The sequence below is a fragment of the Mustela erminea genome, chromosome 14 (genome assembly GCF_009829155.1).
Source record: "Mustela erminea isolate mMusErm1 chromosome 14, mMusErm1.Pri, whole genome shotgun sequence".
NCBI classification, from domain to species: domain Eukaryota; kingdom Metazoa; phylum Chordata; class Mammalia; order Carnivora; family Mustelidae; genus Mustela; species Mustela erminea.
This window is the reverse complement of record NC_045627.1, coordinates 73,381,640-73,404,869: the sequence shown is the minus strand read 5'-3', so window position 1 is coordinate 73,404,869 and position 23,230 is coordinate 73,381,640. Positions and strand designations below refer to the sequence as shown.

General features: G+C 34.4%; 1 protein-coding gene across 2 annotated transcripts in view; it reads right to left on the bottom strand.

Annotated features, from left to right (window-relative positions):
* Nucleotides 1–214: 214 nt before the first annotated feature.
* The window catches only part of SHOC2 (SHOC2 leucine rich repeat scaffold protein), a 96,311-nt gene continuing 73,295 nt past the window's right edge, over nucleotides 215–23,230 (bottom strand). For both annotated transcript variants that reach the window (XM_032313885.1, XM_032313884.1), the window contains exons 4-9: nucleotides 15,945–16,075; nucleotides 11,425–11,613; nucleotides 6,944–7,066; nucleotides 4,296–4,433; nucleotides 3,868–3,985; nucleotides 215–2,312 (exon numbers count right to left, since the gene is read on the bottom strand). In XM_032313885.1, coding sequence (XP_032169776.1) covers nucleotides 2,104–2,312; nucleotides 3,868–3,985; nucleotides 4,296–4,433; nucleotides 6,944–7,066; nucleotides 11,425–11,613; nucleotides 15,945–16,075 — 908 coding nt within the window. In that variant the 3' untranslated portion in view covers nucleotides 215–2,103. The remainder of the gene's footprint in view (nucleotides 2,313–3,867; nucleotides 3,986–4,295; nucleotides 4,434–6,943; nucleotides 7,067–11,424; nucleotides 11,614–15,944; nucleotides 16,076–23,230) is intronic.

Genomic DNA, 23,230 nt, shown 5'->3' with positions numbered 1-23,230 from the left:
GATCCTTCTGCATTTCTGTTGCAGACTAATATAAATGAAGGTAGGGGAACCAAAATGTTTCAAAAACTAAATCTATTTTCATTTTTAAGAAACAATAACCTTTTTTTCTCACAAAAAAAAAATTAGTTTACTGCTTTGAAAGTTCAAGTTCTATCATTTTTATATATAAACACAACTGGATATGATATTTTAAAAAAACACATACACATAGATATATAGAGCTGTAATAAACAAATTCCTTTTATAAACAAAATTTTAACTGAAAAGCCACAGTAGACAGAAAAAAAGAAGAAAGGATATTACTTGGTAAAATCCAGTGACATCTACAATAGTTTTACAGCACATTTAAGCATTCTAGGGTTTTATATCTTCACCTGCCTTCCATTTCTTACTTGCTCCTTAAAAAATTGCCAATTACGAATCCAGGTTTGACCTCAAACTAAGTCCTGATTGTGAGTGCCAGAAAAAGGAAAACACTCCAAATTTCCATTTTAATAGAGCTTCAATTCAAAAATGGTTTTATTTAAAACACAATGCCCACCCAAATAGAGGGGAAAAAAAAGAAAACCAAGCAGCAATACTTAATTACACATAACATTCATTATATGGGAAATGTTTTTTAGGATGGTATCTAGAATGTACTTGCTCTGTCTCTTTAATAATTAATGGACTTAGAATGACACTACCAAAAGTAAGATTACTGTCTAACGGGCACACACTTACGGTACTGCTAGCCTTAAAAGCAGTAAAGCAAAAGAAAACATATCAAATAGCACATGCACATCTTACAGAATTTCCACTGAAATATCAATGGCTTCTATACAATGTGCCTGCCTCTTTTCCGTAATTGTATTAACAGCTACCAAGAAAGGAAAGATGAGATTAAAATCAATGGTACTGAACTGAATTGTTTGAAGCCAGTGCCCCAAATGTGGGGAAAAGTGCATTTAGTTCAGCAGCAATATAGCACAGTGTGAAGATATTGTGCTTAGACGCAGATATTCCAGAACTGAGAGATGTACAAGGCAAGTCAAGATATAAAACCATAGTACACTGTTAAATAACCTTGAAACATACATATATTGCAGTGTTCAAAGAAAAACATTCATTTCATTGTACAAGGCTAGGGAGAAATCCTTAAAGTTACCTATTGTAGTTTATGATATAATAAATACATATCTATATAGCATTGTATATACATATATAGAATGTGTGTGTGTTTATGTGGGTTTTTGTTTTGTTTTTGTTTTTGTTTTCCAAATTATTCTGTTAGTTTTTGTCATTCTGCAACTTTCAGGAGTGAAAACTCTTCCATACTATAAGTTTCTGTTGCCCCAAACTTAAGAAAAGATATTTGTACTAGAAAAGATCTCAATACCCTCCCCCAACCTAAAGACTCACTTGATGTATTTTGCTTTACAATTGATCAGAGAAACACAATTAAAAGAATTCTAGAATTTTTGACTGTATCTTTTCACTTGCCAGTTGTTTCAACAAGCAAATATCTTTTAATATTTAAACCAGCTGATGCAAATTCTTTAGCAGAGGATATAAACTAGATTTCACTGATTAAAACAGAGCAAATCAAACAAACAAACAAACAAAATCCAGTGATTTACTCTGACTGTAAACAATATATAAAATTTAAATCTCAAATTTCAAAATAAGTTAAAGAAAAATTCTACCTTTAGGGCCTATAATACTACAATGATCTGGCAACTGGTAAGGGGAAAATGTATATAAAAAGTTGCAACAAAATTGTCCATTATTTTTGCTAAGAGAAAGTATATCTAACTATACTACCTCTGGCCCTTAAATTTAATAACTTCATAATTTGTTGGCAAATGTTTTTAGCAAACTGGCGTATCATATTACACAACAGAAAAACATCCATCAAGTTCAGCAAAGAAAACTTATATAAGCCTTTTGTACAGAATTAAAAAAAATCTAAATGGCTATGATTCCTCTATTAGCAGAAACACATAATGCAGTCTTTATAAATCTGCCAAATATATCAATATCTACATAAATAGATACAGATATAGATATGAAACATTAATGGCAGTCTATTTTTGAACAGTGTGTGGGACCAGCAGATTTGTATCAGACCATGGCACGATATGGACCCTGCATCTTTAGGAACTGAATGATAAAAGAAGGACCCCCAGCAACAATCTGAGGTGGAAGGTGACTGAGTGGACAGTTCTCAATACTCATGATTGAAAGCTTGCTGCAAAGAGCCAGCTCAAAGGGAAGGCTATGTAGATTGGGGTTGTCATTCAAATATAGTTCTTCTAGGTTCTCCAGTGTACCTGTTTAAAAAAAAAAAAAATTAAATCAATTACTATCTTTTAAAAAAATCAGTTACTATTTTAGAATTTCAGTTGGGCATGATACTATCCTGGGTATTATATATACTGAATACACATTGACTCTTATTTTCTTCTCTTCGTTTTAAAACTCTACAATTATGGTTCTCCCAATTTTATTGCATATTCAAATCAAGTGGGGCTGATCTAAAGAACTCTGATGTCCAGGTCATGTTCCATACCAATTAAATTGGTATTTCTTCCTTTATGGTCAGTTTTCAAGTTTCAGGTTTTTTTTAAATACACATGCTACATGTCCACAGATTTTGTTTGGGACAGCTTGGCATTGGCATGTATTTTTTCGAAACTCCGTAAGTACGTTTATTGTAAACTGGTTCCTACAATCACTTTCCTGTTACAAACAATGTGATGATCTCTTTTTTAAATAAATTTCTCATATGGAAAGATTTCTGTTACTTCGTATAAATCTTTCACTGAGAGAGTTATCACTATTTGGCAATAAGCCAAAAATCAACTTACGTAATAATCTTAAAAAATTATCTTAGACTGTCTCAGGATATTCACACTTTCTAGGCAATGTCTCCTGCAATCAAATGAGGCCAGATGAATAAACATACTAGAAATGAAGGTGCCTCCCATGTTTTCTAATTTTTAAACTTCAAAACTTGTGATATTTGATACTGGTATGCAGAAGACTAATGAAAATAATGGCTATCAGGTAATGGATGTTTACATTTAAGATTTTAACTATGAGAAGTTACTATTATTATTCTTACTTTACACAAGTAGAAAACTTGGAAGTTTAGGGAGTTTCCATATATTACCCAAAGCCATAAAGCCAATAAGCAGCATGGCCAGATTTTGAATTATATATCTTACCCCAAAACCGTTTTTATTTTTTAAATTAAAGTATAACTTACATTGTAACTCTAAACCCATTCTTAACCACTAATATAAAGGGTCTCTGAAACCGCATGATATAGATGGAAGAACACAATATATGGAATTACTAATTTAAAACTACAATGTAACCTCAATAGGTAATTCTCTTTGCAAAATGGGGTTACAACTTGCATCGACTAAAATTCAAGGTAGTCACATTAATTATATGAAACACTGAAAACATTTCAAGATACTGTTAAATAGTAATTTAATCAAATAGTAAAATTAATCCTAAAACCTCAAGAAGAAATATTCTTTTGGCATAAGACATTACTAGTTTAATTCAAGCTTGTGTAATTTTTAAACGGAAGAAATATAAAATAACTCATCTAAAATAAGGTTAAACATATTGGAAATGGAAGTAGGTCAAAATATTCTCAAATGCAATATTAACTATACCATCCCATGAGGAAACTACCCAAAACCAACCATCTGACCAACAAAATACTGGGAGCTCTATTTAAAAGAGAGAAAGAGAATCTTGACCCTGAGGTAATATCAGGTGATAAAAACAGATTTGTCCTATTTATCTGAAATACTGCTTGAACACGCAAGAGCAAATTAGTACAGAGTCAAGCATCCAAATGGTTCATACCAATTTCTTCAGGAAGATGAGTGAGTAGGTTCTCTCCAAGGCCTAGATGTGTGAGATTGGTAAGGTGACCAATGCCTCTGGGAAGGGTGGTCAACTGGTTGTTTGTCAAGACTAATTTCTAAAAGATTAACAAAATAAAAGATAGTTACACATGGATTTCCTACTACTGATATAAATTTAAAATAATATATCTACTAAGCTGATAAGATAAATTAATAGGTAAATTAGATTAGGTAAGAATCACTCAAATTTTACTTTCAAAGTATATCGTTTGTTAGCAAGTGAAAAGTAAACATAAAAATCAGCTCTACTGCTATAATAAAAATCTCTAATTAAAGAATTATATCAATTTTTAAGAAAAATGTGCAGTTTGGAATGTACCCCCAAAACTTTAGTCATATAACTATAAAATCACCAGGATGTTTTACCTGTAAATCCTTAAGGTAAGCAATTTCATTTGGCAAGGATTCCAATTTGTTCTCCTCTAGATCCAATTCTCTTAACTTCCTAAGGTTTCCAAGACCATGGGGAAGCTTCTTTAGAAGATTGTTTGATAATATTAGAACCTAAGAGAAATTATTGATAGTGTTTGGTAATCCATGAAATGGAATTATATATTACCATTGGGTGGCTTAAATTTTATTAAACTGCTAATTTTCCAAAGAGTGAATATATATTTTTTTAAGATGTTATTTATTTATTTGACAGAGAGAGAGAGATCCTAAGTAGGCAGAGAGACAGGCAGAGGGAGGGGGAAAAGATGCTCTCTCATCTGAGCAGAGAGCCTGATGCGGGGCTGGATCCCAGGACCCTGAGATCATGACCTGAGCTGAAGGCAGAGGCCTAACCCACTGAGCCACCCAGGCGCCCCCACAAATAGTGAATATTAAGAGCAATGTTCACTATATAACATAAAACATTCAACTTACTATTCTTAAAAAAATCACCATAGCTATTGGAAATAAAAGATTTAACTGAAGTCGAAACTAATGAAAGCAAAAGTTTAATTTTACCTGTAACAAATAAAATGTAAAATTAACCACTTGTATTAAAATTCATATAGTTAATGTATTTTGATACTGAGTGGTTACCAATGTGCATCTAATAGGAAATCACTTATTTATTCAAAACCTCTTACAAACCATCACTTTTAGGGAGGTAATGATTTTTAAACTGCCTATTTTAATATGCAATAGTTATTATTTATGGTGTATTTATTATATTACAAACCATCCTCTAATATACTGAAGAGGGGAAAAAAGTAGCTGAGAAAGACAGTCCCTGTTCCCAGAGAAATTACGGTGGTGGTGGCCGTATTAGGAAGATAACACCGAGTATAGGGATAGTGGAAAAGAGCACTGAATGGAAAGACCTACATAAGATTCTGGTTGATGTTTTATGCCCACTTTTTTCCCTGCAAAGTGATACCACCTATAATAAAGTAAGCATACATAATAAAACCAGAAAAACCCAGTAGCTATTGAGTTTACCACTTGCAAGGCACTAAATGCATTGTCTGCATTTTCACATTTAATCCTAACTCCAATCTTCTGAGGAAAATACTATCATTTTCATTTCACAGCGGAGGAAACAGAAGCTTGGTGGAGTTAAATCCATAAATAGAGATAAAAGTGGAATTGTACCCAGATCTGTCTTTGTTCAGAATTCATGCTTTTAACCACTACATATACTATTTGACCTTACTAAATAAAATAATTTTAAAAAGAAATTAGATTTTAAGAAAACATGGGATACAGAGGAAACTTTTAAAAATATGTATTTAGGTTGCCTAGGTGGCTCAGCTGGGTTAAGTAACTTGCCTTTGGCTCAGGTCATGATCCCAGAGTCTGGGATCAAGTCCTGCATCAGGCTCCCAGCTCTGCCAGGAGTCTGCTTCTCCCTCTGACCCTCTCTGCTCTCATGTTCTCTCTCATTCTTTCTCACTCTCAAATAAATAAATAAAATCTTAAAAAAAAAAAACAAACCCATAAAAATATATATTAGTAGTAAGCTTTTTCAGAAAGAGGACAAACATTCCAGCGACTCAGAAGCTGGAGAATTCATCCTTCACTAAGGAGGGGACAATAAGATGGATCTTTAATTATGGAAAATAATTTAAAAGGAAAAAAAGGAATGAGAAAAGGATACTGTAGATACTGAGAATAGTAAAACTAAATGTTCAGCAGTGCCTGGGTGGCTCAGTCGGTTGAGCGTAGGCCTTGGCTCAGGTCATAATCCCGGCATCCTGGGATGGAGCACTACATCGGGCTCCCTGCCCAGTGGGAAGCTTACTTTTCCTTCTCCCTATGCCTGCTGCTGCTCCCCCTGCTTGTGCTCCCTTCTCCCTCTCTGCCAAATAAATAAATAAAATCTTAAAACAAAAGATTAAACGTATACAGAGCTAGAAACATGCACAAATTCCCAGCAAAGAAAATATCTAATTGGTTAAATAAGAGTATACTAGGTAATTAGGATGTAAAAGTGGGCCAGAATCATACGAAAGGTCCTCATTGCCAGTCTAAGGACACCGTAATCATTCTAGTAGACATTAGTGTGATTCCTAAATAGAGTTAAGGGAAAAACTATGTTCTAAAAGACGCTAAATTTTAAAGATATTTCTTTTAAAGACACTTTGTAGTACTCAAACCTACCAACTTTTAATGGACAAGAGTAATTCAGAAGCACTGAGCCCAGATTAAGTAAATACCTCATCATCCTAATACAGTTTTATGTTTAAGAGAGCTCTAACATTTCTGGGGCGCCTGGGTGGCTCAGTGGGTTAAAGCCTCTGCCTAGGGCTCAGGGTCCTGGGATCGAGCCTCACGCAGGGCTTTCTGCTCAGCAGGGAGCCTGCTTCCTCCTCTCTCTCTCTCTCTCTGTCTGCTTCTCTGCCTACGTGTGATCTCTGTCAAATAAATAAATAAAATCTTAAAAAAAAAAAAAAAAAAGAGAACTCTAACATTTCTAATTATGATCTTCCTTCAGTAGAAATTGCTTATTTTAACTGGAAACTTTATAAGCAAGATGAATGCAGAAGGATCTAAGGAGTTCTAAATAAATGCTCTTTTATACTCACCTCAAGAGAAACAAGACCAGACACATCCTCAGGAATCTTTGTGAGCTGATTGGTGGCTAAATTCAACTCTACCATACTGGTCCAAGTTCCAAAATCCAAGGGAAGTGATGTCAACTGATTGTCCTGGCAAAGACAAAAAGAAGTAACCAAAGTAGAATGATAAAAACAAAAAGCTCCATATACATATACCTCTCTTTGGAAAGAAAATTCTTATTTAAACAAAAAACCCAATTCCCCTTTTTGATACCCAAATAAATAATGAAAAAGCAATGAAAAATCGAAGCCTCCAAAGTAGTTTAACCTTTTTATTTTGAAGTTAAATTAGAAGTTTGTTCCTTATGTGACTATCTGTATTAGATACAGAAAAATATACTATATAGACCAACAATTGAGATTTCAAAGGTCCTGGTGAAAAATAGGTTTTTCCCATTTCACAATTAATATACAGAAATCATGGAATAAAATGTGGGTGCTCATGAGCACAATGGAAGAAGAAATACTGAATTACAGCCAATGAGGAAATCAGAGAAACACAGCACTTCTAGAGACACTGAGCAATAAAGGAGGAGAGGAAAAAAATCTTAAGAAGATAGCAAATTAAATCATTAAAACACTAACTGATAGTATCGCCAATTTTACTTTAAAAATCCGTAAGAGGGGCACCTGGGTGGCTCAGTGGGTTAAAGCCTCTGCTTTCAGCTCAGGTCATGATCCCGGGGTCCTGGGATCGAGTCCCGCATCGGGCTCTCTGCTCCGCGGAGAGCCTGCTTCCTCCTCTCTTTCCCTGCCTGCCTCTCTTGCCTACTTGTGACCTCTGTCAAATAAATAAATAAAATCTTTGAAAAAAAATTTTTTTTAAATTTTAAAAATAAAAATCCGTAAGATATGGCAAAAATACATTTCTCATTGAATAATAAAAACATGATGAAACAATATGATCCAGTTTTGCTTAAAAATTAAATATAGCTACATGCAGAAAAAACTGTGAACTATATACCAGTGACTGACTATTTTTCTTCCTGCTTCCTCAAATCTACATATAAAATACATTTTCATCAATCACAACTCTTACCACAGTGTATTTGTTGGGAGCTATTTGTATCAAGAGAGAACCATCAGTACCCCTGATGCATGCCAATGTGTTAACAGTGATGCTACCTCAAGAGGTAGGATTATTTTATGTCCTTCTTGTTAATTTGTATTTTAAATTTTTCTGCAATACACATGAATTACTTGTCTCATTTTGCACAAAATAATTGGTAAGATTAATTGCAAGTAGCAAACATCCATTTGAAAACCAAGTTTTTCTTTTATCATAATATTTACATTTACTACCTATTCATTATAACACAAACTTATTAACTACTAGTAGCTTGATAAAGCATTTTCATTAAAAAAAAATTTACTACTGGTGTTTATAAGGAGGAAAGTATCAGGTTTCATTTTGACTTCAAAAAAAATTTTATTAAACAGCTGTCATGCTATTGAAGAAAAATTAAGGCAAAGCTCTAGGTAAAGTGTTATTTCACTGAAAACAAGCCTTTCCAAGCTAATGTTAAAGTAAAATCATATCCATAAAAATGTATCACCAAATGCAGAAAACTAATGAACACCTGGACTACTGTGTTCCAAGACTCTTATTACAAAGAGAACATTCAGAATAAATACGATTACCACTACTAAATCTCATTTAAGTGAAACAATAAACAATAATTTTATACCTGTTTAAGATTATGTAAGATTATCTTGAATTCCCACTAGCTCACTTATTACATACCTCTAAGGAATTATCATAAAAGATACATATATTTACAAGTATACAGAGAATCAATAAATTCTACATTTAGACTATAGTTCATAAAGACCCACAATTATGTTGAAATAGTTCATCAAAGATAAAAGCCTGTAGTATAATACAATAGAACACTTACACCTAGAAGCAGGAAATCTATGTCCCCTGGATTCCTACACCTCAGCGACAAATTAGCTATATGGCCAATTTACTTTTTACCTCTGGGCCTAAAGTTTGTTCACTATAAACAAAATCACTGGAAAAAAATCAGGCTTCATTTCTTTCTTCCTTTTTCTTTCTTTCATTTCTTTCCTTTTTTTATTACAAATGTGAAACTCATTCACTGTAGAGAATACAGATATGCAAGAAGAAACTAAAGATCACCCATCAGAAGAAAACATTTGTAAATTATATACCTGATAAGAGGTTAATATCCAAAATATATGAAGAACTCCTATAATTCAACAGCAAATACTATGCAGCCATCAAAAAAACCCCGAAATCTTGCCATTTGCAACAACGGGGATCGAACTAGAGGGCATTAAGCTAAGTAAAATAAGTCAATCAGAGGAAGACAATTATCATATGCTCTCTCTGATATGAGGAATTTGAGAGGCAGGGTGAGGAGTTGTGGGGGAAGGGAGGGAAAAAAATGAAACGAGATGGGACTGGGAAGGGAGACAACATAAGAGACTCTTAATCTCAGGAAACAAACTGAGGGTTGCTGGGTGGGGTAGGGGTAGGGATAAGGTGGCTGGGTAATGGACACTGGGGAAGGTTTGCGCTGAGTACTGCGAATTGTGTTAAGACTGAGGATTCACAGAGCTGTACCCCTGAAGCAAATACATTATATGTTAATAAAATAAAAAATAGGCAGAGGATGCAAACAGACTTTTCCCCAAAGATGACATACAGATAAATGGCAACAAGCACATGAAAAGATGCTTAACATCACTAATCATCAGGGAAATGCAAATCAAAACCACAATGAGCTATCACCTCATACCTGTCAGAATGGCTGTTCTCTAAAGGCAAGAAATAACAAGTGCTGGTGATACTAAAAAAAAAAAAGAGGGGGGACCTTTGTGCACTATTGGTGGGGATGTAAATGGGTGCAGCCACTATAGAAAACCGTATAAAGGTTCCTCAAAATATTAAAAACAGAACTAGCATACAATTCAGCAATCCCACTCTTTGGTATTTACCTGAAGAAAATGAAAACACTAACTCAAAAACACATATGCACCCCCATGTTCATCACAGCATTATTTAAAACAGCCAAGATATGGAAATATGGAAGCAACCTAAGTGTTCATGGATGAATGAAGAGATAAAGAAATTTCAGCGCACGCACACACACACACACACACACACACACGCACAGGACAGTATTAAGCCATAAAAAAGAATGACATCTTGTTTGTGACAATGGGAATGGACTATCAGAGCAGCATGCTCAGTGAAGTAAGTCAGATGGAGAAAGACAAATACCTCTTATATATGGAATCAAAACAAACACCAAGCTCAAAGATAAAAAGAAAAGATTGATGATTGCCAGAGGTAAAGGTTAGGAGGTGGCAAACTGGGTAAAGGGAATCCAATGGTATAAACTTTCCAGATATTAAATAAGTCAGTCATGGGGATGTAAGATACAGCATGGCAACTATAGTTAATAATATTGTATTACGTATCTAGAAGTTGTTAGGAAAGTAAATCTTAAATTGTCATCACAAGAAAAAATATTCTGTAACTACGTATGGTGATGGATATTAACTAGACTTAGTGTGGTGATCATTTTCCAATATACAAATATTGAATATTATGTTGTACAACTAAAACTAATATAATATTATCAATTATTCCTCAATAAAAAAGATCATCCTTAAAATAATTATGGTATTTAAAGAAACATATTTTAATAAATTCTGGCTATAGGGGCACCTGGGTGGCTCAGTGGGTTAAAGCCTCTGCCTTCCGCTCAGGTCATGATCCCGGAGTCCTGGGATCAAGCCCCACGTCGGGCTCTCTGCTCAGCAGGGAGCCTGCTTCCTCCTCTCTCTTTGCCTGCCTCTCTGCCTCCTTGTGATCTCTGTCCATCAAATAAATAAATAAATATTAAAAAAAAATAAATTCTGGCTATATACACATATAAATCTATAGATACTTAATATATTTAAGCACATTAAGAACAGTTTTTAAAAACTGTATGGATGCTTTAACAATTTTGCCTGCTTTAACTTTTTCCTACTCAATAGAGAATGTTTCAACTGGTATTAATATTCTTTAATTGAGTATTAATTCAACTGGTATTAATATTCTTCTAATCTTGAGTATTATTTTTAATGACTTCATAGTATTAACAGTGTATCAAAGATACGCTATTACAAAATGAAACCTTGGTTGGTACCAATTAAATAGAAATTAAATAGAAAATTCTACAGTAATTATCCCTACAACTATGCTTTCATGGATATTTATGATTATTTCTTTCAGATAAAGTGCTAAGAGTATGCATGGCTCTAAGATAATTTGTTATCTAATACAAATTGTCCTGATGTATCATTATCAGTTTAGACTCCATCAGCAAGTAACAAGTAAGTGTTATCCATACTAATAAAGAAAGCACAAATATTAGTATAAGTACTAATAATAGCAGCTTTTCTCCCCCTCAAAACAAAGAGAGGCTTACCTTCATATTCAGCTTACTTAATACTTTTGCTCTGGAGAAAATTCCAAATGGGATTTTGTTGATTCGATTGTGTTCCATGTTCAGGGAATAGATGGTGGAAAACTGAGATGGACCACCTACTGGGTATAACTGGAAGCAATTTCTAGCCAAGGTCAAACTATTCAGTTTCACAAGACTTGATAAAAGACTCTGTAAACAAAATAAACATACGAATTAGAATTGTAACAAGATTATTCCATAGAATACAGAGCAGCAGTCACAAATGCCTCCAAGGGCCTTCACGTACCAAATGACAGAGACTCCTTGTTGGGCTAGCTCTGTGATACCTTACAGGGAGGACAGTCACTACTCAGCTCTAGCTAACTATTGCCTTATAGGAATATGGAACAAACAGATTTCCAGATTTTACAGGAAACAGAAAAACTCATATAAAATCTGATTTTTATTCCTTGGCTTTAGCTTATATAGAACACTATAAAGAAGGGGGACCTGGGTGGCTTAGTCAGTTAAGTGTCTCTTTTGATTTTGGCTCAGGTCATGACTTCAGGGTCATGAGACTGAGCCATGTTGACTGTGGAGCCTGCTTGGGATTCTTTCTCTCTCCTTCTGCCCCTCCCTCACCTCCCCCCTCTAAAAAACAAAGCACCAAAAAAACCCCACTCTATAAAGAAAATATGTCTGAGGGTAAGAGGTATCTCGAGTGGCCAGTTTGAGAACCTTATAGAGCAGAATCTCTGACATCACACGGTCCTGAGTCTGAGTCCTGGCTCTGCCACTTGCTGTGAGACCAACCCTATTCAGGTCCGAGTTAATTATCCTCTAAATTATTATTAAGATTAACATAATACTGACTCAGAGTAAGTTGTTATTCAGTAATTTAATGGCTCCTTTAAAGAATATTAAATTCAGAAGATAACACTTCCTGATATTATGTAATAGTGTTTTTCCATATGGTAAGATTTCAGAGGGAAATATGCATCTATCAAACAAGTATTTACTACAGATACTACCCCCAAATCCCCTCACTTCAGCCTCCCACCATGTAACCGCAGTGCTAGAGTTTAGGTATTACAAAAGAAACTCTGCCATTAAAATGACTAAAACCTATTTAGAGAAATAAAGCACAAAGATGGGAAAAAGAAAACAACACATAACTTATATAATCAATAATAAATTATATGTAATATAATCATATTATCTTGCTTTCTAAGTCTGCTTGAAGGAAGAACATCAGCTTGTTAGAAATGTAGACCTTTCGGTGCTATTCCTACCGAATTGATATGAATCTTAAGATTCCCAAGTGATTTGTATGCACACTGATGTTTGAGAAACACTGGTATAGGCTATAAAACAACTCTGAATCCTAGATCTATTTTTCAGTGGCTTGTGACTTTGGGCAAACTATTTCTCCAAACCTTAATCTGTTCATTTGTAAAATGATGATGCCTTGTTTTGTTAAACTGTAGTGAAGACATTTTAAAGAGATAAAATACATAAATAGCTTTACAATCTCTAGCTTATAATAAGTGCTTAAATTTTAAGTCCCTTCTCTAAATTTAAAGAAAAGAAGAAATACTAGAGTAACTGGAAAAGCAGGAAGGAGACTGAGAGTGAGCTAGATCTTGAAGGATGAAAAAAAAAATTAAAATATTAGGAGAAGTAGTAGAAACATTCTGGATTGAAGTAAAGACCCAATCAGAGAGGAAACAAGCCGTGTGAGGTATGTATGTGTGTATATTTTAAACAATGTTCAAATATCAGCTGTATACCAGGAGGAAACTGAAGACTTAGTACTTGAGGTGTCAGTAGGATCAGCTGAAAGAATGAAATAACTATGTAATTGAAGGGATAATTATATGGTGAACTGAAACTTGTTCTTTATGCTGAACGTTAAGAAGCTTTCAACATTTGTCTACTGATGTACACAGATAAAAGGAAAAGCTCAGGTAAGAGTGCTGAGAACTATTTTGCATGGCAGTCAATTCTGGGAAAATGCCTATATCCTACTTTACTGAAAGTACATGAAATTCTGAGTCTCATGGTAAAAACTTTTTTTATTATTCTTACACGTAGCTAACTTTACTGACATTCTTTGAAAAAAACTGCAGAAATCTGAAAAGAGGCAACAACAAGGCAACTCTCCAACCTTTCGCTCTTAGGGCATATAATGAAGTTGCTTATCAATTCCTTAAAGTCAGACACACCTGGATCCCCATCCTAGGTCTTCCACTTACCAGTTACGTGGCCTTTGGTGAATTAGACAATCAGTATATTTCTTACAGTACTCTCAGGAAAATAAGGTACAAATCAGGCTAAAAATGTAACTTAAGTCTTATTACCCTTCCTGTTTGATAATACCCCAATAATTAATACAATTACAGTGAAGACTCAAATGGGATAACCCATGTAGAATCCCTAGCCTTACACCTTGACCATATGTACTTAGATTTAATAAATTCCTTTTCCTTCTATGTGTCTACATTAAAACTAGTCCATTTTCAGATAGTCATCAAAAAACCAAAGAACTATATGGTCATTTTGCCAGTTCTGATTTCAGCAATGAACCCCAACTGAAAACCACTTTCCTGATTGTGCATACCTCACCCAGCTTGAATGTCTAGTTAAGTGCTGTCTAATGGATTTTGTTGTTTTCTTTATTGTGCTTATTATAAATGCAGATAATTACATATTTGCATTAGGAATATGGTGTTTCCAAAGCACACAGACTCCTTTTAAATAAGACTTAATCCTTTCCCAGATTTGGACAGGACCAATCAAGGGCTTCCCCCATAGCTTCTCCATCTAAAAAAAGGCCACTTTAAATATGTGCATGTGGGAATGAAAACGCATAAACATTGTGCACACACACACAGAGATACTTCTTCCACAGCCAGACTGAAGAGAGCTGTCTTCTTTATAATTCTTTTACTAAAAATAAATCTTGACTAATTTTAGTCACAAAATATTATATATGAAACTTTGTGTCCTAAGAAGTACCAAATAACTATTAGTTTTCCTTCACTGATAATTAGATATAAAAATAAATTTTAAATTTTCTCACTTCTTGAAATTTAATATACACCCCAATCTTTATGTTCAGCCTGACATTGTAAAAGCAGTCAATTTTACTGAAACTCACAAATCACACCTAAAAAAATCCCAGTGAGGTCTAATTATTGTGCTAATTATTGTTAGAAAAGGAGGTGACTTTAAACAACAGAACCCCACCCATCTTCACCATTCTAAATTACCACTAGGGAGAAAGACAAAAATCCAGACAGTCTAGTTGTCAGGGCTATCTCTACAATCTGTGGATTCTATTCTTAATCCCGTTTAAACTGCAGGTGAGATACCTTTACAGCAGTTTTAGTGAACTGGTCCATCTTAGCAAATACAATCCTGAAAAACTGATATTTGTATTCTGATCAAAGGTTTTCTAAAAACCCAAACACCCAGAATAAGAGAAGCAAAATTAATAGGTACTTTTTTCTGTATCCCTATAGAAACAAATCAATCATATACATTTATTTTATAAACTAACTGCTACAAGCCTATAGCTTTATATACTCAAACTGTTCTTTATAAATCATATCTAAAAACATTTGCCCAACATACCTTTATTTTTTTTCCTTTTAGTATCTTTATTAATATATGATGTATTATTAGCCCCAGGGGTACAGGTCTGTGAATTGCCAAGCACCTTTATTTTTAATTCAAATACACACATACACACACACACAGAAAAACTAGAAATAAAGAGTCACTTATAAAAAGCATTTTTAACTATTAGGACAAAAGGTGTTTTGCAAAGCTTAATCAGTAAGCCACAAGTCCATTCTTTTGTTAGAATAATACAGTAAGACATAATGCTTGAATAACCGTAAGCAAACATACAAGTTGTGGGTATGCTAAAATAATAATACATAGCAAAAGAATAAAATAAAAGAGTACTTCATTCTGCCCAAAATAAACAAAAATATTTTTTCATAGAACAAAACCCAAATTAAAAATAATGTGTTAAGAAGTAACAAAATCTGGTGACTGGTATATGCTAAAAAAGCTTTAATATTATTGTATAAACAGGGTAATAATCTGGATCATGGAAGTGTTACAGCTAATATTAACATGATTAATAAATAGTGTGTTCTATATAGCTTATTCTTTTCATGAACCGTATTTTCTATAGCACTTTTTAAAATAACTGAATTGGGTGGGGTAAGTTGAGTTTTAAAACCAACCATACAACTTTTCCTTAATAGCTGCTACTGTCAGTTCCAAAATGATGTGAGAAAAATTTACATGATGATTACAATGTGAATGTAGCAAACTGATTTCTCACTCTGGTTTCTCCCTTCTATATAGAAAAAAGAAAAAATTAGTATGTTCCTATAATCATACCTATTCTTTTTTCTCTGCAGTATTTATTTTAGTGGTGGCTAAATGTCTGTAGCATACTCATTATTTAAACAATCTCAATAATCAAATTATCCACCCAGCTGTAAAGATTTACCACCTCTCACCTCTGGTAGAGCAGAAATGTTATTGTTCTCTAAATTTAGCTCTTCAAGGGCACTGCATTTTGCCAGTGATCTGGGTATTGCTGACAGTCTGTTGTATCTCAGACCAAGACGACTTAAACTGGACAGGTTTCCTGTGAATAAAAAAAAGAATTTTTTTTTAATCTGATAAACCTGTTAATTTCCTTTCTGACTTCAAATTTCAACTGCTGGTATCAGGTTTAAATGTCACATGTAGTGTAGCCAGCCTCTAGTTTTAAATTAAACAATACTACCAGCGTTAAAGAATTATGGATGTAGATGCTTGTGTCACACTTGACTTTTGGAGACAAATATTGTGATGTCTTTTAACTTTCATCATCTTTTTTTCTTTTTTTAAAGATTTTATTTATTTATTGAATACAGAGAGAGAGAGAGATCACAAGTAGGCAGAGAGGCAGGCAGAGAGAGAGGGGGAAGCAGGCTCCCCCCTGAGCAGACAGCCGGACCTGAGCCAAAGGCAGAGGCTTAACCTACTGAGCCACCCAGGCACCCCAACTTTCTGAAGTGTGCTCATTTCTTTATTTTTGCTTTGATCATTTTTCAAAAAGTTGCTGAATAACCTTCTTTCTTAGAGGTAGCACCACTACAATACTTACAGAAAACATTTATTAGCTTATAGCATAAATTAAGCTTTGAAACCCTAGGAGGGCAGTCACTATGCCTCATAATTCTATCTAGTTATCATTCATCTGCATTTTTCCCTCTTGCTGAAGAAATCAGTGATTTAAGTTATAAGAAATCACTATATCAAGCTAATTTTTACACTTTACATCTTCAAGGGGAAAACTCATCATTGATAATGAAAATATTCTGATAATTAAATACTGTTAAGTATAGCCAGCTATAATGCAGAAAAACTTGGCAAACATTTCAATTCCTGTAGGAATTGTAATTGGAATTATTCCACAGGTATACTGTTTTAATTTACTTTACTTTCTTATAATAGTGTATGGAAACTGGGCCAAGAGTTTGCTGGTTTTGTTTAAGTAGACTCCATTAGGCAGAAAACTGAATTTAAAGGCAACAATAAAAACTATCGCTTAGCAAAGACAAGTTAATTTTGTGTTTAAAATGCTTTCTAAACTGCGGCGCTGGGGTGGCTCAGTCAGTTAAGCGGCTGCCTTTGGCTCAGGTCATGATCCCAGGGTCCTGGGATCGAGCCCCACGTCGGGATCCCTCCTCAGTGGAGAGTCTGGTTCTCCCTCTTCCTCTGCCTGCCACTCTGCCTACTTGTGCTTGCTTGCTCTGTCAAATAAATAAAATCTTAAGAAAAAAAGGGGCACCTGGGTGGCTCAGTGGGTTAAAGCCTCTGCCTTCAGCTCAGGTCATGATCCCAGGGTCCTGGGATCAAGCCCCACGTCGGGCTCTCTACTCCGCGGGGAGCCTGGCTTCCCCCTCTCTCTCTGCCTGCCTCTCTGCCTACTTGGGATCTCTCTCTGTGTGTCAAATAAGTAAATAAAATCTTTAAGAAAAAACTAAAAAAAAGAAAAAAATGCTTTCTAAATTAGTGAAGGATGTTTCACTAAATCTTTCTAATGACATTCTGGTAAGATACGTCAATTTCGCAGTGAGGGAAAAACAAGCTGAGGATTAGATGACTTTCCAAAGCCCCAAAGAATTTAGAGATTAGAAGTAAGGGCAAGAACATTGTTATCACTGCACTATGACACTGAATATGATACAAATGTTTCTCAAAAGTTGGGTCTGCAGAAAATAAAATAATCTGCTTTGTGGTGAAGTATAATTATATTCATATTTGTAGTGGCAAAAAAAAACAGGGACAACCCTTTTATTCAAGGATATATGAAGAATTATTTACACTGGAGATACCACAGTGTCAGAGACAAGAATTCTGTGTTATCTATGTGACTCGGGGCAAGTTACTTAACTGAATCTATTTCCTCATCTATAAAGTGGGGATACCAAATACTTGATAGGGTTGTCTAAAGGTTAAATACAACATGTGTAAGATATGTAGCACAATGACCACTACATACATTCAAACATGACTTTATTCTGTACTATATTTTATACCTATAAAATTATGTTACAAAAAAATTTTAAGATGTCAAAGACTATGATGTTAAGTGCATACAAAATTAAGCTTTTTGTATGATTTCAACAATGTAAAAAAAACAAGTAGAAAAGAATGGAAAGAAAACATTCAAACTAAGTCCATTTAAAAACATTTTGATAAAGAAAAAGTGTAATTATGAAGTCATTTTAATTTAAAAGACTGCAATATCTTTATACCATTCATTCATTTGAATGAATATTTTACATCATGGAGACATTTTATACTAACGTAAAGGTAAGAACATTCAGACATTTTACATTGTGAGGCTTATCTTCTCCATAAAGTGTAGATATGAGCTAAATTATGAAAAAACAGAGCACAGTGGTTTGAATTCTTAAACAAGCACCCTGATTAAAAAAAGAGATGAAAAAACACCTAAGAAGCAGCTTATTATAAGCTTCTTATAAGAAGAGCCATCTGAGCGTAATAAGCACAGACTCTAGCGTAAGATAATGTGAAGAGACTTATCAAAGCCACCACCTAGTTAGTGGCAAAACTAGGATCGAACTCAGCTGGCTCCCTGCAACAAGTAATCATTCTTCAAGATTTTCACAGACTGTGCTCCAGTTAGCTTGCCACCTCTTGACACAGAAGCGTATGTTCATTCTTACTCCCAGGCTATTTGTCCATACTACTGTGCTGATGGAAAGCATTTTTATTCCATACTGAGTCCAACACACTTCTTCGTGAAGCCTTCCCTGGCCATTCTATCAAGATTTCATGGATCTCCCTATAAATCGGACTCATGACTGCATACTGTTTTCACTATAAAATGGCATCTAATTATACTTGTTTTTATGTTGTCAGTCATTTCATGGATTAAAAACCTTCCCCCAACAGGCTGAAAACCCTTGAAGTAAGAAGCCTTATATATTTCCATCTCCCCAGAGAATGTTTCAGTGCTAATAAGCCCACAGCAGGCATTCATTCATATTTTCTTAATTAACTGCAGAAGCTAAAGCATTTTCACTATTTATCCTTCTCTCCATTAGGAACAAAATGTTTAATCTTAAAACTGTATGAGGTGCTTTTCTTTGACCCATTCTCATTTTAAAAGAGGGAGGGAAGGAAGGAATCAGTATTTTATCATTTGCCTATCCCATGCCCACTATAGCTACAATAAGGCCGGTAATGGTGGACATTTTCCTACAAGCAGTAATAATATCTGATTTTAAAGAACTTCAAAAATCTTATGGTAAAATTTTAATTTGCTGTATGAAGTTGAAGACAGAAAAGGCAATCAACCTTAGTGGGGGGGGGGGGGGGGGGGGGGGGGGAACAATGGAAGACAGACCATCCCTTTCTTTCCTTCATACCACCGCTTACCCTATGGAAGAAGCCTGGTTCAATGTAAAATGGCTGAAGCATTTACCAAGGAGTCTCTGCAATCTGCCAGAAGAGTAGCACAAAGACCCCATATTTTTGCTCGAACTGACATCTCTCATTCAGTCACTGTTTAGAGCAGAGCAGTACACAAATAGAGTATTTTTTTTTTTAAGATTTTATTTATTTATTTGACAGAGAGAAATCACAAGTAGACGGAGAGGCAGGCAGAGAGAGAGAGAGAAGGATGCAGGCTCCCTGCTGAGCAGAGAGCCCGATGCGGGACTCCATCCCAGGACCCCGAGATCATGACCTGAGCCGAAGGCAGCGGCTTAACCCACTGAGCCACCTAGGTGCCCCACAAATAGAGTATTTTAAACACGATTTATTCTCATTAAAACCTAAAAGCTTTCTCTAATAACAAAGATGAGTATAACAAATTCTAAATACTTATCAACTCAAAAGCCCAATAGAACCAGATTCCCAAAATTTCTCTTCGAAAAGCAAAATAACTCTTAAACTTCTCACTTTTAAAATCAGAACAGGTTTCTAGAATTTAAAAAATTACATGAAAATAATGTAATGAAACTGCCACATGACTTTATCTAGTACTAAAATTAGTGGTTATTTAAACAAAAATAGTACCTCCATCTTTACTAAACCTTTTCTTTCCTTTTTTTTCCCCTTCCCCCACCTTTTTTGTTGGTGTAGTAGAAATTGAACTTTAAAAAATGCAACCTAGGAAAATATGCTATTCTGATGAGAAACTCATGTGTGCAAAGCTCTTATCACTTTACTGAGAGCATGGCACGTTAAGTCATCCACATGTGGCCAAAATCCATGACTCTCAACAAAATAAAAGAGGTGAAAAAAATTAAGGATAAAATACCCAAATTCTCTTGTGCAAGGAAAAAAGCTGGACATAAGAAGTGTGACATTTTCTTTCAGGGACTGGTTTTATCATAAACTAAACTGCAACCTAGAAATCAAGCCATGGCTTGCTTTAATGTTGAGCTATGTGACTAAGAAATAAAATCAACATTGCTGAGCTTCTGTGTATAAATGTAGGCTGATCACTGCCACTCACTGGCATTTAGCTTTTAAGTGCTTAACTTTGACTGTAAGTTGTTCTGTGCTCTGCTCTGACAGCTTGCTTTCTTATGCTGTCAGATTTTTAAATTACAGCAACATCAAATGGCTATGAATTAAAATTAGATGCTTTCAATTTCAGCAAATATAATCAGCATCTTTAGGTTAATTCAGTATAACTTGAGTGAAACTCAACTCAAATGATCTTAATTTTATTGTAACAAAGTAGCAAAAAAAAAATCAACAGAACAGGCACACAGCTCTAACAATGAAAATAATGGTTTTTTTTTTTTCCCCAGGAACACTGAACCAAAAAACTGAAAGCAAACAGAAAAGCAAGCAATATAAAAATTCTTAAATGTCAAAAACCCAAAAGAATGCCACCATTGAAAAGAAAACTAGTAAAGTTGTTATATGAATCTGAACTGTAATTACCTAAAACCTAATTACTTAAACTCTACTTGTTGATATAACCATACTGTATCACTTCTTCAGAGCCCAGTGCAACAAAAGACCTCTGTGAATTGATCTGTGCTCCAGCCTTGAAGGCAAGTTCTTGTTGCAGATTTCACTCTTTATCTCATTTGAGAAGAAATAGAAAACAAAAAGTTTTTCCTACTTGAGACCTCTAACCTCCCCCCCTCTCATCCATAGTTTCATAAAATCACCACAGATCACAGGAGATTTAACATACCAACTTCACAGTTCGAAACAAAATGACTGCTGTAATGAAGTTTAATATTTTTCTTTCGTTCATAACTGACGCTTGAATTAGAAAATATTTACATGAAAGAGAATATACATTTTATTCAACAGGGTAGACTAACGGTTAAGTCAGAGAAACTATAAATATATTTTGAAGTACTCTCTCACTTAACTACAACCAGCTGTCCCCTCCCTACTTCCTTCTGCCACTTCTCCACATCCTGTGAGCTGTCAGTGATCCTAGCACTGCTCAGCCTGGATGTAAATGGCAGGGAGTACTGCGCCAAGGAGTGAGAAACTACTCTAGGAGTGTTTGTGTTAAATAAAGAAAGGGGTAAAAACATCTCGGTCTACTTATAAGAAAAAAGAAAAGGCAAGGAAATAAAGTGATTTTTTGAAAACTTGATTATCAGGTGACAGTTAAAAGATCTCATTTCAGTTGTGAGTTTACAGCAAGTTTCTTTAAGTCCAGGGAAAGGCAAGTAGGGTAGCTGCTGCAGGACTTACATCAACTGTGCAGGATAGATGTGGATTTTTTTTTAAAGTTATACTTTTCAAGAAGTAAAACAGGAAAAGACAGGAAAAATATCAAGAGAATTACATTCCAATAAAGTTTACAACTAAATGTTTTGGGTGAATTTCTCTTCTCTGATAAATGAGAGGGAGAATCTCAAAGGTCAATCAATTAAGACATGATTTGTAACAGACTAAGACCCAAATGTTTGAATTTCTCACCAAATCTCAACCTTCTGCTATACAATCAAAATACTGGGGATAAGAGAGATGGAAAAGGCAAAAGAATTTTTAATATACATGTTATATAATAAATAACAATATTATAAAAAATTTCAATAAGTATTACTCACTGCCATTATTTGGATTAACAGCTATAAATACTCCATTTGTTGACAACTATCCAAAGCATGTACAAATAAATATTTACAATTTTCTTATTGTTAATGTTTCAGTCCTTATTGATTTCCAATACATATTTGTAATCTGATCATGCAGAATGTTCTAGAAGCCAGGCATTTATGTTATTCTGAGATAACACCTTAACCACAACAGATTAATAATGAAGCTAAATGCTTTCATATTAATAAACATACTTAAAATACAGTAATTCTGGCAGGAAAGATACATAAAATTAAGAAGCCAGGAGAAAGAAGAATACATGGAAAAGTGACCCTTTGTCAGAGGAAGTGTGACCCTAGTCCTCATAAATCGAAGATCTTTATCACCCACAACCACCATCTATGCTTCTCTGTTTGCCAGGGCTATTCACTTTTGCACTCTATTTTCATCTCCATTTCATTGTTATTTGACACAACACAAATACAGACACATGCATAAAACATTAAACAAAATACTGCTGGACTATTTGAAAGAAAGAACAGCGCTGACTAATAAAGATGCCCTGTATATATCCATTTGATCAGCTGAAAGAATACAGAAAATTATGTGGGTATTTAGAAGAAAGAGTCCTGAGCAGAGAGACCAAAAAGAATAAAGGCCCTGAAGCTAGAACTTTACTGATACACTTAAGGAGCAATAAAGTGTTCCCCATCAATCATATCCTAACAATACATAGTGACTAAGCATTGGTGACAGGGATAAGAATATTAACTTTATCACTTTTCAAGCATCTGTAATTTTGGTTCCATCTGATTTGTAGTAAACAAACTTTATTTTTCTTTCCAAAACTTCTGCTCAGCAAGGAGCCTGCTTCCCTTCCTCTCTCTCTCTGCCTGCCTCTCTGCCTACTCGTGATCTCTGTCAAATAAATAAATGAAATCTTTTTTAAAAAATGATGTTTCTATAAAAAAAAAGATTATGCATTATTCTTTTCCCTTTATTGTTGCAACTAGTTGGTTATCAAAATAAGCAAACTTACAGACATATCTTGCAACGTAAGAACATACAACAGAAGCTAAGTGTGTCTATGTAATTCAAGAAAACTATAAAAAGTATATAAACTATATAAAACTATCAAAATTAAACCTATATTTTGATTGGCTCAGAGTATCCCAGGGAAATGGACTCCGAAAAATCA